We start from the raw sequence: 18,031 nt of genomic DNA, 5'->3' as shown, positions 1-18,031 counted from the left end.
CTACTCAAAGTCATCAGGAGCAGGTAGGGGTTGGACAGTCCAGAGACCGGTCATTAAGGATCAGGTAGGGGTTAGACAGTACAGAGACAGGTCGTTAAGGAGCAGGTAGGGGTAAGACAGTACAGAGACAGGTCATTAAGGAGTAGGTAGGGGTTAGACAGTACAGAGACAGGTCATTAAGGAGCAGGTAGGGGTTAGACAGGTCGTTAAGGAGCAGGTAGGGGTAAGACAGTACAGAGACAGGTCATTAAGGAGTAGGTAGGGGTGAGACAGGTCATTAAGGAGCAGGTAGGGGTTAGACAGTACAGAGACAGGTCATTAAGGAGCAGGTAGGGGTTAGACAGTACAGAGACAGGTCGGTAAGGAGCAGGTAGGAGTTGGACAGTACAGATATAGGTCTTGACCAAACCTAGAAAAGTCCAACCAGTGCATTTTCAAAATAAAAGCTCTTACCAGATGGTGAGATGTATTTTCTGATATCTTTAATTTTGTCTCAACATTAAGTCATAACGTACCATCTCATATTACGGTGACATGTTTAATCAGAATACTTGCAACACACATATTTCCCACACAGATATTTACACAGGTTCAAGTTCACACAACAAAAGTGCATTAGCTATGTATAAAAAAAACGATAACAGCGAGTAGCTTCTAGAAGCCTCTAGTGGTTAGTCTATCTAGTAGGTAGAGAGGGTAGGTTCATTGTGGTTAGGCTATTTAAATCCCAGCTGAGGTTCTGGGTTCAATCCCCAAATTCCTCAGTCTACCTGAAGGCATCCTAGAGCAAGATGCGTGTTAATGACCTGTCTCTGTACTGTCTAACCCCTACCTGCTCCTTAATGACCTGTCTCTGTCCTGTCTAACCCCTACCTGCTCCTTAATGACCTGTCTCTGTACTGTTTAACCCCTACCTGCTCCTTAATGACCTGTCTCTGTACTGTTTAACCCCTACCTGCTCCTTAATGACCTGTCTCTGTACTGTCTAACCCCTACCTGCTCCTTAATGTCCTGTCTCTGTACTGTCTAACCCCTACCGGCTCCTTAATGTCCTGTCTCTGTACTGTCCAACGGTTAGAAAGTACAGAGACAGGTCATGAAAGAGCAGGTAGGGGTCAGACAGTACAGAGACAGGTCATTAAGGAGCAGGTAGGGGTTAGACTCTAACCCCTACCTGCTCCTTAATGACATGGGTATGTACTGTCTAACCCCTACCTGCTCCTTCATGGCTTGGTCTAAAGAACAGTTTTCTGTAAGTTCTGAATAGTCTTGTCGATCTACAACAAAGAGTGTAAAAAACAACATTCAGACGATATATATAACATAGAAATGTATGCATTATGTGTATAGATATATATCTAGAGGATGACAGGGTTAGGGAGTGCTGGCCCTGAGAGCAGGTAACCTGTAGACTTGAGGACATCTTGACTACAGCAAGTTCTCTGCCATCTTCTCGTTGGTCAACGCCAGCCCCTCCGCCTCCTCTGCTTCCTTCCGGGTCCGCCTCCTGAAAAAACCCAGCTGGAGAGAAGAAGAAGATCCTCAGAACCAGGAAGTTCTGTCTGTTCTAAAAGCTAGCTGGTTCTAAACTAGCTGTTCTTAACGCTATCTGAACCCAAACGGCAGTTGGTTCTAAGCATTAGCGGGTTCTAAGCCCTAGCTGGTTCTAAGCATTAGCGGCCGCTTAAAGCTAGGTGTCAACACTAGCTAATTGCCGGGCCCCTGAGCCTAGCCCCTGAGCCGGGTCCCTGAGCAGCCTAATGGAGGACGCGTCTCACCCTCCACAGGAGCAGGACCAGCAGGGCGAGCAGCACCAGTCCTCCGAGCACGCTGCCCAGCACCACCAGCACGGGCAGCTCAGAGAGCAGCTCCTTCCTCAGCCCCAACACCACCTGCACACAGGACAGGGGTCATCAAGAGACAGACAGGGAGAGACAGACAGACAGGTGGGTAGGCAGACAGTTAGGTAGACAGACAGACAGTTAGGTAGACAGATAGTTACGTAGACAGACATACAGCTAGGTAGGTAGCCAGACAGCTCGGTAGGCAGACAGACAGCTAGGTAGGCAGACAGACAGGTAGGTTACCACTCTAGTCGGTCTGTCCTCCTGCAGAAAGCTGCTGCTGGTCAGGTCGAGGTGAAGGTTTGCACACGTCAAGATCTCCAGAGATCGGAACTTCACCTTCTGAGGACAGAGGTCATACATGTCTCAGGGCAATACAAAACCTGTCTCTCCTCTCTAATCCCTCCATCATTCTGTCTCTCCTCCCTCATCCGTCAATCATTCTGTCTCTCAGCCCTCCTTCATTCTGTCTCTCCTCTCCTCCATCATTCTGCTAATATAAAGTGAGGGAATGTAAAGTGACTCACGGTGGCCAGCGTGTGATGCTGCAGTCTCCCTGAGATGCTGACCTGCACGGTGCTCCTGGCCGCGACACTCAGCCTGCACTCCACAGCCAAACTCCTGCTGTTAGAACGGTTCTGCACACACACACACACACACACACACACGCACACGCACACGCACACACGCACACGCACACACACACACACACACGTGTAATCATGTATAAAAGTACAATCCTTCTGAACCATGTCCATGTGTGTGCTTGTGTTACCAGCTGTGGGGTGTGTGTCAGGTCCTCCTCCTTCTCCGTGGTGTGGGCTGTGTGGGCCGGCAGGCTGCAGTGACCCCCGCCGGCCTGCAGGGGGCGGTATTACACAACACTGGTTAATAATATATTACAGTAGGACACAACCCTGGTTTAAAACAGCTCAAAATTAACATCATCATCTACAGCACTATACTGTGTATTATAGTGTCTATATGGTGTGTGTGTATTTGGTACCTATACTGTGTACTATAGTACGTACTATAGGGCGTATTTGAGGTTGTAGTAGGGTGTATTACCGGCAGGGTGCTATAGGAGGTGAGGTTGAGCAGCCGGGTGCCAGACGGCGTCATAGCCCAGACATCCAGACCGAGCAGGAGGTCCGACACCGGAAACATAGCCAGGTTCTGGACCTGCAACCAGAAGCTCAGCCAATCAGAACACTGGACCTGTCCCCTGACAGAGCAACAGTCTCCCCACACACTGGCCTACAGAGCAGGAGGAGCAGCAGGAGGAGCAGGAGAAGGAGCAGGGGGAGCTGGAGGAGCAGAGAGAGCAGGAGGAGCAGGAGAGGAGGAGGCTGTAGATGAGGAGGAGGAGGAGGAGGAGGAGGAGGAGGAGGAGGAGGAGGAGGAGCTGGTTGAACAGGGGGAGGAGGAGGAGGAGGAGGAGGAGGAGCTGGTTGAACAGGGGGAGGAGGAGGCTGTAGATGAGGAGCAGGAGGAGCTGCTTCTCACCTGGTACGTCAGGGTGGTGTCCAGGGAGGATGAGGAAGATGGGGGTGAGGAAGAGATGTCATAATGATGAGAGTCAGGGTGCCTGGAGACAATCACAGGCATGTGTTTGTGAGAGAGTGTGTGTACTCAAGGGGGTGTCTTCAAACCCACAACCTTCATGAGAGGATGACCGAGACTGAATTGCATCATGGGTAGAGTGGTTCTTCTGATATTGTTTTCTTAGAGGGGACATGTGCAGCTACTGACATCAGAGGTGGGAGTATCCACCTAGATGTGTGCTGGATAGATCAATCTACCAGCCTACCCAGTGGACTGTAGCAAACGTTTCTCATCTATTCGTCATACATCTAGGTGGACACGCCCACCTGTCATGTCAGAAGCTGCACATTCATTTTTAAGGCTTGTAATGGCTAATCACACTCACACCTGGTGGTATAATATGTCCCTTTTAAACGGATGGTTGGTCACAACAAACTGAAACTACAGTTTTCAGCCAAGAGGACATATCTTCTGAAACGCCACCTGACCCACCTCTCCCTGGGGACCAATCAGAGCTGACAAAACTCCCCCCGGTGACCAATCAGAGCTGACCTGACGCGTACAGAGTCGGGTCTGCAGGGTTACCTGGTACCAGGGTTACCTGGTTACCTGGTAATAGGGTTACCTGGTACTAGGGTTACCTGGTGAACAGGAGATCTGCTTGGTACTGTAGAGGAAGGTGGAGATGGTTCATGTTGTCTGCGGGATTCCTCTCAATGCCCTCACTATTTAAAGGACAAAAGCACACACACTCAAGCACACACACTTGTCTGTAATTCTCCATTCAACCAATAGGGGCGGGTGATTGGGTGAGGAAGAAAGGTTTCACCTGCTGGCTTCTATGACGACCTCCATGTGGTCCAGAAACCCCAGGTGGCTGAAGTCAAACTCCACGTGGAAGGACAGCTGGGAGGAGAGAGGAGACAAACCACATCCCATAGATGGACATCTGTGTGCACAGACATCTGAAGACCACCATGGGGGCGGGACCTACCTGCGCCCTGGACCTCATGAAGGGAGCACTGATGTTACAGCTCCTCTGATTGGCCAGCTCAGCGTGACACTCTATCTGGAGATCTGATTGGTCCTGGCAGGAGGGAGGAGTCTCTTAGATCACGAGATAGAGCTATAGATCGTTGTACAGACCAGGCAGCCTGGTTGTCGTGGTAACGGTTACCTTGACGAGGATGCTGGAGAGGACCAGGTTGGGGGAGTGGCGGAGGTGTAGCGCAGCGCCGAAGGCGTTCTCCCCAAGGTTCTCCAGACGGCCGTAGACCACCACCCTCCGACGGCTCGACTCCACCACCCTCACAGAGGCACGCTCCGCCCCAGACGCCGGGCCACCCCGCCCCGAGACCACGCCTCCCTGTGCTGTGACCCCCCCTTTCTGTTCTGGGCCCGCCCCCTGCTGGCGGCACAGGGCAGGATGCCCTTTCACACCACAGAACTGGCTGCCATGGAAACAGGATTATTATCACAGGTTTTGGTGTTTGAGTGTGTGTGTGTGTGTGTGTGTGTGTGTGTGTGTGTGTGTGTGTGTGTGTGTGTGTGTGTGTGTGTGTGTGTGTGTGTGTGTGTGTGTGTGTGTGTGTGTGTGAGTGTACCTGAGTGTGGGCAGGTCTGAGTGTGCGTGGAGGACCAGGTCAGGCCGGCAGCTCTCCTCATGCTCACAGCCATTCCAGAAGGGGAGCTAGGGAGAGAGGGGAGGGGCCACATAGTAGAGGCTCTAGTGATTTCACTAAGGGGAGGAGCTAGGGCGAGAGGGGAGGGGCCACAGAGTAGAGGCTCTAGTGATGTCACTAAGGGGAGGAGCTACAGAGAGAGGGGAGGGGCCACAGAGTAGAGGCTCTAGTGATGTCACTAAGGGGAGGAGCTACGGAGAGAGCGGATGGGCAACAGAGGGGAAGCTCTAGTGATGTCACTAAGGGGAGGAGCTACAGAGAGAGGGGATGGGCAACAGAGGGGAAGCGCTGGTGATGTCACTAAGGGGAGGAGCTACGGAGAGAGGGGATGGGCAACAGAGGGGAAGCTCTGGTGATGTCACTAAGGGGAGGAGCTACGGAGAGAGGGGACGGGCAAAAGAGGAGAGGCTCTAGTTGTGAAGTCGCTAATAGGTGCTTGTGATTGGCTGGTCAGCTTAAAGGTCGGGCCTCACCTCAGTCCTCAGGACGGAGGGCCAGTCGGGGTCCAGGACTGTCCCGTCGTCGGGGGTCTGCAGGCCGGTCTCCGTGACGACCAGGATGGGCCGGCCATAGTCAGGGGTCTCCTGGGGCGGGGGGGAGAGTGTGACCACGAGCTCACCTGGAGGGAGGGGCTTCACCTGGGCTGTAGTGTCGTCTCACCTGAACAGAGAAGCTGATTGGCCGGCAGAGCTCTTGTCCAGGAAGGAGGGAGAGCAGCAGCAACCTGTCCTCTGATTGGTCCAGAACTGCCCGGGGGGGGACCCGCCTCTCGTCAAGACCCAAAGACACCCAAACACCTGAGGGCGGAGCCACAGGTCAGGTGACGACTAACTCCAGGTGTGTGTGGATTTAGCACGCACACACAAACACACACACACACACACTCACAAAAATACACACACACTGTGAAGCTATATGTTCAGCTGGCATGTGCTGCCATGTGCTTGCTATCTCCATGGCGACGACTCACCCACTGGGGCGGAGGTGGGGGTGGGGGCAGGGGCGGCGGTCCGGGCCAGCAGACAGACGGACAGCGACATGCAGCTCACCTCCCTGCCCCCCCGCTGGCAGTCCTTATGGAACAGGTTCACCTTCTCAGGTTCAAAGGTCACCCTGGAGCTGATCCGCAGCACACTGCGAGACCTGCTCACACACACACACACACACACGGGCGCGCACACACACACACACACAAACAAACACACAAACACACGGGCACACGCACGGGGACACGTACACACACAAGGGGACACACACGCGCAGACACACACAGGCACATACACACACACACACACACACACATTACTAAACTCCCTCTCCCACTGATGAGGTGACGGCCTACATGGTGACTGGTGATTGGTTAACGAACCAGATTGTGGCCACGCCCCCCAGCGCCCCCACAGACAGGTCCACCAGCCCGTCTGCGTTCAGGTCCAGGACCCCGTGGAGACTGAGACCCAGGTACTGCAGACCGGACCCCAGGGAGACCGCCGAGATCCTCTACAGAGACACAGGGGGGCCGACAGAGAGACACACAGGCAGGTAGACAGACACACAGACAGACAGGGAGGCAGACAGACACACAGACAGACAGGGAGGCAGACAGACAGACAGACAGACAGGGAGGCCGACAGACAGACAGGGAGGTAGGCAGGCAGACAGACACACAGACAGGTAGGCAGACAGACTGAGTAAGTACCCAACAAGGATGAATACCAACAACGGTAATTAAACTCACTATCTACATCATGAGATATAATCACTATAGAGATAGAGATATATCTGTATATCTATAGATCTATCCACCATCTGTACCTGTCTGTATTTCTTCTGGATGCGGTCTCTCTTTCCGTAGAAGACGTAGACCGCCCCCTGGTGGTCGTCCTCCAGTGGCGCGCCCACCACCAGCTCGCTCCAGCCGTCCCCGTTCATGTCGGGGATGGGGGCGAGGGCGGAGCCTAGCCGGGCGTTCTGGGCGTGCTCCGACCCCTCCAGCACCCCCTGGTGGACCAACGTTCCCTGCAGCCACAGGGGGAGGGGCCGGTTGGACTAGTCTAGTTACTATGGGCTAGTCTGGGCTAGTCTGTTCTGGTCTAGTGTAGTCTGGTGTAGTCAGGGCTAGTCTAGTCTGGTCTAGTATAGTGGGAAATAGTCAGGGCTACTCTAGTCTTGTCAGTGTAGCGTGGTATAGTCAGGGCTAGTCTAGTCTAGTGTAGCGTGGTATAGTCAGGGCTAGTCTAGTCTGGTCTAGTGTAGCGTAGTATAGTCAGGGCTAGTCTAGTCTGGTCTGGTCTAGTCTGGTCTGGTGTAGTCTGGTCTAGGGGATCATCAGGTTGTCCTGATGGTTCTGGCTCCTCCTCTCCTCAGACCCACCTGGGCGCTGAGGGCCCACATGTACACTCGGCCTCTCTCCCAGCCCTGGCAGTAGTACATGGGCGCGGCCACCAGGAGGACGTCTGTGTCTCCGTCCCCGTCCAGGTCCACCGACGCCAGCTCACTGCCGAAGTACGAGCCGATCTGAAGGAGAGGAGGAGAGAGGAGACGAGGAGAGAGGAGGGGAGGACAGAGGGGAGGAAGAGGAGAAGAGTAGAGGAGGAGAGGAGGAGAGTAGGAGAAGAGTAGTGGAGGAGAGGAGGAGAAGGAGAGAGGAGGAGAGGAGTAGAAGGAGAGGAGAAGGAGAGGAGAAGGAAAGAGGAGGAGGAGAGAGTAAGTGTCAGCTATCTATTGACAGGGACTTTACATCTAACCCTATATCATCTGTGGACATCAAAAAGATCAACGGTTCCAAACTTAATATGTAATTCAGTAGATAAACTGGCAATTAAGAGACCAGTTTAGTCAAACTCAGGCCCTGTCCACACAGAAACGATTTTTGTTTAAAAATGCAGAAGTCTTGTAAGTTTGGGCCGACTGTCCAGACGGATCTGGCGTTTTTGGTACCTGCAAACACACTTTTTTTGAAACCAGGACCCAGGGTGAAAAAGAGAAAAAAGCCCACCTGCGTTTTGGTATTAGGTTTTGTGTGGACGCCAGATACGCAAACGATGACATCATCGCCCTCCCACCAGCGGGGCAACACAGAATTTCCGTCTGATTTGTTTTTGTTTGATTTGATTTGTATTTAGCTTTAAATACAGCCCTCGAAGTAAATTGTATTACTAACTGTACATTAAAAAGTATTTTCTGTATTTTCTGCAGAAGAAGACGAAGTTCCGCCTTGTATTCTTATTTTTTTGGTGCCAAGGAAAACAGGGCCTCAGTCTAATCCTTTGTCCCAGCAGATGTGTTTGGAGGAGAGGTTGCTATGGTTTCCTGTTGTCTCTGATGTGTGTGGAGGAGAGGTTGCTATGGTTACCTGTTGTCCCAGCAGAGTGTGGAGGGGAGGTTCCTGTGGCTACCTGTTGTCCCAGCAGAGTATAGAGGGGAGGTTGCAATGGTTACCTGTTGTCCCAGCAGCGAGTGGAGGATGCTGAGGTGCCCGGTGTTCTTCATGGTGAACACGATCACCTTCCCCGTGTGGTTGAACCTCGGGGCCCCGGCGACGTACAGCTGCCTCCTCCGGGCCGTTACCATGGAGCCCACCGCGTAACCTAGGAGCAGAGCGCCGTCAGTGTGAGTGACAGTATCCCTCCTCCACCCCCACTGCCCCCTCCCTTACCCAGGTAGGCGGCGTGGTTCTGCAGGCTCTCAGGGAACTCCTCCAGGTAGGACGAGCGCGGGGGGATGACCTTCCCTTTGGGGGTCTCTTTCAGCACCGCCCCGTTCCAGTCGTAGGCCCCCACCGCCCCCACCAGCACTCCGTCCTGCAGGGTCAAAGGTCAGCCTTCATCCACTCATACGTTGACATCATTCTGCACATTCTTCTGATCAACGTTTCCATGGAAACATTGTAATCCTGTTGAGCCGTGGAGCAGATGTCTCCTCCAGACCGAGACCTTGGAGTGGGGACACAGAGAGCTGCCAGGCGCGTCCTGAAGGCTTCTGGACTCTGTGCAGACGAGCTCAGAGAGTCAGAAGATCCTCATGAATAATGTTTTTTTTCTTTTATTTCAATGGTGGCCGTGGAGCCAGGATCCATAACTCCAGCGGCAGTCTGTTGGACGGCAGCAGGACTGAGGTAAGAGGAGCCTTCTCTTCTCTCATGGAACGCTGTCAACTCAGATCCTTCTGTCACATTTAAACCTGTTTTTCCGCTGAGGAAACTATTTTTCCATGAAACAGAGCATTGATATAACTCCAGGAAAAACACTCTGTTTCCACCCGCTGAAGGGAAGACTTCTGAACTGTTTGTTCTGTTTCTGCCTGTGTAGCCACTGTCTAACCCCTACCTGCTACTTAATGACCTGCCTCTATATTCACTTTCTAACCCTGACCTTCCCTGCAATGACCTGTCTCTGTTCTGTCCTCCCCCTACCTGCCCCTTAATGACCTGTCTCTGTACTGGCCAACCCCTACCGGCTCCTTAGAGACCTGTCTCTGTACTATCCAACCCCTACCTGCTCTTTAATGACCTGTCTCTAGACTGTCTAACCCCTATCTGGTCCCTGATGATCTGTCTCTGTACTGTCCAACCCCTACCTGCTCCTTAACGACCTGTCTCTGTACCGTCTAACCCCTCCCTACCTGCTCCTTAGTGACCTATCTCTGTACTGTCTAACCCCTACCTGGACAAGGTGGGAGGAGAAACCAGCCTGGGCCATCTGCAGTCCAAACTTCCTCCCCTCACTGTTGGTTCCTAAACCAAGCAGGAAAACAGAACAAGACACAAGAAAACAACAAGACACAACCACACAACAAGACACAACAACACAACAAGACCCAACACAACCAGGCACAACAACACAACAAGAAAACACAACAAGACATAACAATTAAATACTCCTACTTCTCCCTTTGATAGCGAACATTTCTTCATAATTAACAAGACCAGACTGCTGAGAGTCACAGGAGACCATGCTATGTACACAGCTATCGCTACCAGCTAGGCGACACCTCGCTAATGCTAACAACAACATGTTTACAGACATCTTCCTAATGCTAACAGCTAACAGACACCTTGCTTATGCTCATAACTGAAAGCTAACAGATATCTTGCTAATGCTAACGCTAAAAGCTCACAGACACCTTGCTAACGCTAACAGACACCTCGCTAAAACTAATAACAGCTAACAGACACCTTGCTAATGCTTACAGCTAGCAGCCACCTCGCTAATGCTAACAACTGAAGGCTAACAGAAATCTTGCAAATGCTAAAGCTAACAGCTGACAGCTGACATAACAGCCAACAGACAACTTGCAAACGCTCACATCTAACAGACACTTTGCTAATGCTAAGGCTAATGCTACTGCTCACCTTCTATGGAGAATATCCTCTCTCCCAGCGCCTCCACGATGTCCTTCAGCGCCGACTCGTCCGAGACCTTGAAGAAGTGCTGGTCCTCAGGGTCGCTCGCCAGGAGGCGGATCTCCTTCAAGAAGGATGCGGGGTCTATCCCCAGACGGGTGTAGCTCCCCAGGACCTGAGGAGGACCCCTCATCATCATCATCATCATCATCATCATCAACATCACAACAGGGTCCTAAACCTCGGCGAGAGAGAGAGACAGACAGACAGACAGACAGAGAGACAGACAGACAGACAGACAGACAGACAGACAGACAGACAGACAGACAGACAGACAGACAGACAGACAGACAGACAGACAGACAGACAGACAGACTGACAGACAGACAGACAGACAGACAGACAGACAGACAGACAGTGGGAGGACTCACAGCGATGGCGTACGTGGTGATGTTGGCCTTCCTGCTCAGCTCGACGGCCCGTGGCAGCTCGGCGGAGTCATGTGACTCTCCGTCCGTGATGACGATCATCACCTTCTTGGCGCCGCGCCGCCCGCCACGCGCAAACGCCTCCTGTCTGGAACACACACACCGTGACCTCCATGACCCCCGACCCCAACCCTCCTGACCCCAATCCTCATGACCCCTGACCCCCACCCTCCTGACCCCAACCCTCCTGACCCCTGACCCTCCTGACCCCTGACCCCAACCCATGACCCCAACCCTCCTGACCCCTGACCCCAACCCTCCTGTCCCCTGACCCCAACTCTCCTGACCCCTGACCCCAACAATCCTGTCCCCAACCCTCCTGACCCCTGACCCCAACCCTCCTGTCCCTTGACCCCAACCCTCCTGACCCCTGACCCCCACCCTCCTGACACCAACCCTCTTGACCCCTGACCCCAACCCTGACCCCCTGTTCTGTGTTCAGTGTCGCTGCGTGCGTCGCTGGCTGCTCACGGCTCTCATCACCGTGCAACCTTCACTACCGTGCTCTTGGGGTTCTAAGGCTTCAGTGCCTCTGGGGTTCTAAGGCTTCAGTGCCTCTGGGGTTCTAAGGCTTCAGTATTGGCTCTGGGGGTTCCAGAGCCCAGTTCAGACCAAAGATTTGCCTCGCAACGACTTGCAACGAGACTGTTTTGGAACGTCGCAGGGGAAAAGTTGCAGCACTGTGAACTGGTCGTTGCAGCGCGGCTGTTGCCGTTGCAATGAGTCGCAAGGAGTCGCGAGAGATTGAACATGTCAAATCGCCATGTCCAGTTTTAGAACACAACGACGGAGCTATTTCTCTTCAGCCAATCAGGACACAACACAGAACAACTTGTACGTCACAGCCTCACTCCGTCCCAGTCCCGTACTGTCCACAGTACACATTAGCTATAACAGTTGTCATGGTTACATGTGGCCATTCCAGAATGCCCCCATTCAGACACCTTTTAGTAGGCCTACCGCCATTCCGATAGTCTACCAATAAGTGGCACCAACTTCAGGTCAACATTGGGGGTCATAAATATTTTGTTCAAATGTGTTCAACCAAAAAGTAGCCATATCAGTTTTATTTATCTGTAATTTATTTGATTAATTCCAAATATTGGTTGTGATGATGTATGAAATAACCCATTCCATCAATTGACGACTGCATTTTACAAGTGTGTTACGAGTGGCGGCTGGCAGGGCATGCACTCATTTAACATGCCCTGGGAATGTATAAATATTCTATGAAACTTAAAACTTTATTCGTTAGAGTTGGATTTAAACTCAACGCAGGACCACTATTGGAGTGGATTGGAAGAACATTTAAACGAAATTAATTCTTTTGAGTGCTGCGGCAGAACGAATCACGGAATGGGCGCAGTATCGGCCCAAAAGCAATAGGCCCACAATACGCTTTTCAAAGGAGAAAAGAATATAGCTAGACCCACCCCTCTACACACAAATTCTCGAAGGGGATCAATAAAAATAAAACAACAGTTTTTGCCCAAAGAAATCTCTCTACAAAGATTGGCGTAGGACCCTGTTTCTGCCGCTGAAGTAGGCCTACCTAAACCCCCCGGACCTACTTGTCCGGGAGGGTAAATCTTGGAGCTACCTCAAGCAACCTAATCGCAAACCTAAGTTAGGCTACTTTTTAGCCTGATGCTGATGTTGTTGCGGCTCTCAGCTGTGCCAGAGCGTTCACAGTTGCTAGGGAAACCACCTGACGTCACAGCAGTGTGAACTGCCCAGTTTTTAGAACGTTGCAGCCCGTCTCGTCGCAAGGAGTTGCGAGTTGCAAGTCGTTGCGAGGCGAGTCTTTGGTCGGAACTGGGCTTAAGGCTTTATCACCGGGCTCTGTGGGCTCTGGGGGTTCTAAGACTTCAGCACCTCTGAGGTTCTAAGGCTTTAGTACTGTGCTCTGTGGTCTCTTTTGGTTCTAAGGCTTCAAGACCTCTGGGAGTTCTAAGGCTTCAGGACCTCTGGGGTTCTAAGGCTTCAGGGCTCTGTGGGTTCTCAGGCTTCAGGGCCTCTGGGAGTTCTAAGGCTTCAGGACTTCTGGGGTTCTAAGGCTTCAGGGCTCTGTGGGTTCTAAGGCTTCAGGGCTCTGTGGGTTCTAAGGCTTCAGTACCGGGCTTTGTTGATCCCGAGGGCGGTGCGCGTCTCCTCTCCTCCTCGCTGCTCGATGCTACGTGCCGCCGCCACCACCTCCTCCACCGTCTGGAAGTCGCTTAGCGCAAACTCATGCACCACCCGGGAGCCGTACTGCACCACCCCCACCTAGGAACACAACACAACAACACCTAGGAACACACAACAGACCACCTAGTACACACAACAGACCACCACCTAGTACACACAACACACCACCTAGTACACACAACACAACGACACCTAGTACACACAACACAACAACACCTAGTACACACAACACACCACCTAGTACACACAACACACCAACACCTAGTACACACAACACAACAACACCTACACACAACAGACAACCACCTAGTGCACACAACAGACCACCATCTAGTATACCCCCCCACCTGAGCCCAGCCCGGGCCGTCCACCCCCCACACGGGTGCTAGGTAGCCCCGGCTATGTGGCATGTAGCACTGCTAACGTATCACCAGTGGTATGTGTTCATCTTATCGCTGTCCTGTACTCCTGCTTTGACCCACATCACTGTCTGGGATCAGCATCATATGCTATTGTCAACTAGCATGGAACGCATGGACTGGTGGATAAATCCTCCGCCCGGACTGGACTCAACCAGATGTGTGGAGGACAGACTGGGACGAGGAGCAGCTGGTGTTCATAAGACAGACGACTCGGTCGAGTTAGAAACAGGAAGCTCTGCTTACAGACAGGATGTGTGGACCTGCTGCCAACCGCCACATGCAGTATAAGATTCATTCTGATGTGGCTGAAAGTTTCATTTGACCGTTCTTAGTTCAGATGTTTGAGGGTCCACCACCCTGACTGTAAGACCCTCCTCACACATTGGGAACAGTCTAGTACCTGGGTCTGCCCCCGGCCCATGTAGAACTTCTCCAAGATCTTGATGAGGAAGTTCTGCACCTCGTACCAGGGGTAGATGGAGTTGGAGCCGTCCACGACGATCACGATGTCCATGAACGTCTCACACCCTGGGGAGAAAACACACCTCACTGGCTGATAAAGACTGAGCTAGGCTAGGCTAGGTGGTGTGATAGTAGACTGAGCTAGGCTAAGCTAGGTGGTGTAATAGTAGACTGAGCTAGGCTAAGCTAGGTGGTGTAATAGTAGACCGGTTAGTTTCCCTTTAACCAGAGGAGGTGGTAGTTACTCTAAAATAGTTAGCCCCTTCAACCAGAGGAAGAGGTTGTTACTCTAGACTAGTTAACCCCTTTAACCAGAGGAGGCGGTTGTTACTCTAGACTAGTTAACCCCTTTATCCAGAGGAGGTGGTAGTTACTCTAGACTAGTTAACCCTTTAACCAGAGGAGGTGGTAGTTACCTTAGACTAGTTAACCCCTTTAACCAGAGGAGGTAGTAGTTACTCTAGACTAGTTAACCCCTTTAACCAGAGGAGGTGGTAGTTACTCTAGACTAGTTAACCCTTTAACCAGAGGAGGTGGTAGTTACTCTAGACTAGTTAACCCTTTTAACCAGAGGAGGTGGTAGTTACTCTAGTTAACCCCTTTAACCAGAGGAGGAGGTAGTTACTCTAGACTAGTTAACCCCTTTAACCAGGCGGTGGTAGTTACTCTGCAGTGCGGGTGCGATGGTGCTGGAGAACTTGAAGTTGCGTCCGATGCGAGAGCACATCCCGGTGCTGTAGAAGGAGCTGCCGCACTCATGAGACCAGAGGGGCCCGCAGGTCTGAGGACAGAGACACACACTGAGACCAGAGGGGCCCCATGAGACCAGAGGGGCCCGCAGGTCTGAGGACAGAGACACACACTGAGACCAGAGGGGCCCCATGAGACCAGAGGGGCCCGCAGGTCTGAGGACAGAGACACACACTGAGACCAGAGGGGCCCCATGAGACAGAGGGGCCCGCAGGTCTGAGGACAGAGACACACACTGAGACCAGAGGGGCCCCATGAGACCAGAGGGGCCCCAGGTCTGAGGATAGAGACACACACTGAGACCAGAGGGGCCCCATGAGACCAGAGGGGCCCCATGAGACCAGAGGGGCCCACAGGTCTGAGGACCGAGACACACACTGAGACCAGAGGGGCCCCATGAGACCAGAGGGGCCCCATGAGACCAGAGGGGCCCCATGAGACCAGAGGGGTCCGCAGGTCTGAGGATAGACACACACTGAGACCAGAGGGGCCCCATGAGACCAGAGGGGCCCGCAGGTCTGAGGACAGAGAGGCCGTCCGTCCCATCGCCCCGCAACCCGCTACACCACGGCTGCTGGTTGCTATGGTTACTCACCACGAAGCTCTGGTCCTTGGGGTTGGAGGTCAGGGACAGCCCCAGCTTCATGTGCTCCTTCCGCTCCGAGACATCGGGCAGCGACACGCGCCCTGAGCCCCGAGGAGAGACAGAAGAACAGCCCAGACATCACGCCAACATCTCCCCACACCTTAAAGGACATTGAGGTCAACGTGAGCTTTACAGAATATCCCGACCCTGACCCCGACCCCTGACCCCTGACCCCGACCCGACACACACACACACACACACACACACACACTGTGTCTGTGAGAGGTACCCAGGTGAAGTCTGGAGCAGTTCTTCCGGACGTCCAGAGGACAGCGGTACACGTCTCCGGTCTGCTGCCCGTCGCTGGACTCCAGCGGCGCTCCAACCAGCAGCCTGCACACACAAGTCCACCGTTAGAGCCCCACAGCATCCTCTAACCCAGAGCTCCAACCGTATCAGCCCCACCTCCCAGAACTCTAACCCTAACTCTAACCCTAACTCTGACCCTAACTCTGACTCTAACCCATAACTCTAACCTCCAACCACTAACTCTCACCCCTAACTGTAACCCATAACTCTAACCTCTAACCCCTAACCCTAACCTCTGACTCTAACCTCTAACCCCTAACTCTGACCTTAACTCTTACAAGAACTCCAGACTATTCTATTTGGTATTTAAAGGTTGTATCAGCAATTCTAGGCCGAAACATAAATGATCACATTCATCTGATCATCCCTCAGAATCCGCTAGCTGCCCGCCCCATAAGCAGGCTGTCAACAGCAGGCGTCACTTCAAGGAGCCTATGCTCCGAGATCGTACACAAAAACACATGGTACCACCAACCACTCAAAACCAAAATAAATAGTATTCAAACCAATCACCGACAAGGGGTGGTTGTTGTGGGGTTTTGCGCTGTGTTCATGATCGTTTTTTTTTTGGATGCACGAAACACGGAAGGGAGGGGAGATCTGTTTGTTTGGGATCTCGCTTCAAATACCAACAGAAGTGACGTCCCCCAACATCGCTGATACAACCTTGAAGTGCTTTTGAGTCTCAGCCTTCATTGTTCTGTACTGTCTTCATTTGTGTTGCGGTTACTGCTGAGCAGGGCCTGCTGTAAGAAGGTTCGCCCCAACAAACAACAGCGGGAGCGTTAAGGTCTGGGGGCCAGAGACGGCTTCAGACACATTAAGAGGAATGATGGTTCCTGTCACATCATTAAAGCCCGGTCTGGACAGCAGCTTCTGGGAACACAGAGGATCCACATTCCACACAGCCTGCATCATTGCGTCGTACCTCCAATCATCTAACCCTGCTCCGCGCGCATCAAAGAGCCTAAGCTCCTAACCACATCCCAGCCCCGGCCCCGTCTGCCATCACTTCCCCCCTCAGCAGGGAGCCAGGCATCTGGGGGTCAGAGACGACCAGGGGCCTCAGGGGGGAGGGAGCCGTCTCCTGGCTCCTGGGGACCGGGGGGGAGGAGCAGTTTCCTTGAGACACGCCTGTCCCCAATGGGGAGTCCGTTCCCCTGGGGCTCTTATTATCAGTCGAGCTACGAGGCCGCTCACTACGAGGCCGGGGCCACTGGCAGACGCCAGTGGCCCCGGCCTCGTGGCCCCGGCCTCGTAGTGAGCGACCTCGTAGCTAGACTGATGCTGGGATGCTCACAACAGGGTTGTGCGCTCTGGCGCGCTGCTCTGGAATGCCGCTCAGCCCAGGCAGGAAACTATGTGATAACATGTCCCAGATGATTTCGACTAGTACGTACTTTAGAAAATGCGGATTTTCATGAAGCTGACAAGCCTAGACAACTGTGGCCAGCCTTAACATTCAGACTTTTTATAAATAGTTCTTACAGAATGTGCTTCGCCAAACGACGAAACAAACAGACGACAGTATTCCCAAAGGACCACACAGAGTAACCCCTCCTCTAGTGGCCCGGTGCACCTCTGAGGCCCCGAGTCAGGGTTAGGGGACCAGAGGGGGAGGGTTAGGGTGAGGGTTAGGGTGAGGGTGAGGGTGAGGGTAAGGGTTAGGGACCAGGAAAAGAGGGTTAGGGTGAGGGTGAGGTTGAGGGACAGGTTAGGGTTAGGGTGAGGGTGAGGGTTAGGGTTAGGGTGAGGGTGAGGTTGAGGGTTAGGGTGAGGGTGAGGTTGAGGGTTAGGGTTAGGAGACCAGAGGAAGAGGCTCCTCCCGTGAGCAGAGAACAAAACCAGTCCTCTGTTGTTCCTACAGACGCTTCATGTCCTGAAGCGATGCAGACAAGTAGGATTTAACGATGGAGGAGGACTGAGACTGGAGTGAATGTGAAAGAAGGTTCAGACCGGTGAAAACATCATTACACACACACACACACACACACACACACACACACACACACACACACACACACACACACACACACACACACACACACACACATACACACACACACACACACATAGTTTCCAGACGCTTGTCAGCCTCAGGAGGGAGCAGAATATTTTCCACATATTTACCTTCAAATAGTTAGGAACCTCTAGGACAGACAGAGGTAGTCAGACAGACAGACAGACAGACAGACAGGAAGGTAGTCAGACAGACAGACAGACAGACAGACAAACAGGTAGTCTGACAAACAGGCAGACAGACAGACAGGTAGCCAGAAAGACAGGTAGGTAGTTAGGTAGTCATTCAGACAGACAGACAGGGAGTCAGACAGACAGGTATGTACCAGGGCC

General features: G+C 52.7%; 1 protein-coding gene across 1 annotated transcript; it reads right to left on the bottom strand.

The window, feature by feature from the left end:
* Positions 1–1,428: 1,428 nt before the first annotated feature.
* Positions 1,429–17,555, bottom strand: itga11b (integrin, alpha 11b). Its single transcript, XM_030366091.1, has 30 exons — positions 17,545–17,555; positions 16,660–16,773; positions 15,600–15,703; positions 15,320–15,411; positions 14,641–14,755; positions 13,913–14,040; positions 13,020–13,168; positions 10,847–10,991; positions 10,425–10,590; positions 9,736–9,806; positions 8,730–8,874; positions 8,513–8,661; positions 7,445–7,588; positions 6,887–7,090; positions 6,441–6,571; positions 6,042–6,214; positions 5,732–5,868; positions 5,545–5,655; positions 4,994–5,079; positions 4,567–4,840; positions 4,384–4,476; positions 4,219–4,295; positions 4,031–4,114; positions 3,351–3,432; positions 2,913–3,026; positions 2,620–2,703; positions 2,372–2,482; positions 2,088–2,186; positions 1,779–1,892; positions 1,429–1,521 (listed from the first exon to the last, which is right to left on the bottom strand). Exons 1-30 carry the CDS (start codon positions 17,553–17,555, stop codon positions 1,429–1,431), a joined length of 3,600 nt encoding a protein of 1,199 aa, XP_030221951.1.
* Positions 17,556–18,031: the final 476 nt, after the last annotated feature.

Source organism: Gadus morhua, chromosome 9 (genome assembly GCF_902167405.1).
Source record: "Gadus morhua chromosome 9, gadMor3.0, whole genome shotgun sequence".
NCBI lineage: Eukaryota > Metazoa > Chordata > Actinopteri > Gadiformes > Gadidae > Gadus > Gadus morhua.
The sequence above is the reverse complement of the archived record's forward strand: the minus strand, read 5'-3'. Positions and strand labels throughout refer to the sequence as shown.

Coding starts and splice junctions, on each gene's coding strand:
- itga11b (XM_030366091.1), bottom strand. Junction 8,662..8,729: donor GAACCACGCCGCCTACCTGG/GTAAGGGAGGGG, acceptor CTCTGCTCCTAG/GTTACGCGGTGGGCTCCATG. Junction 6,215..6,440: donor GGGGGCGTGGCCACAATCTG/GTTCGTTAACCA, acceptor GTGTGTGAGCAG/GTCTCGCAGTGTGCTGCGGA.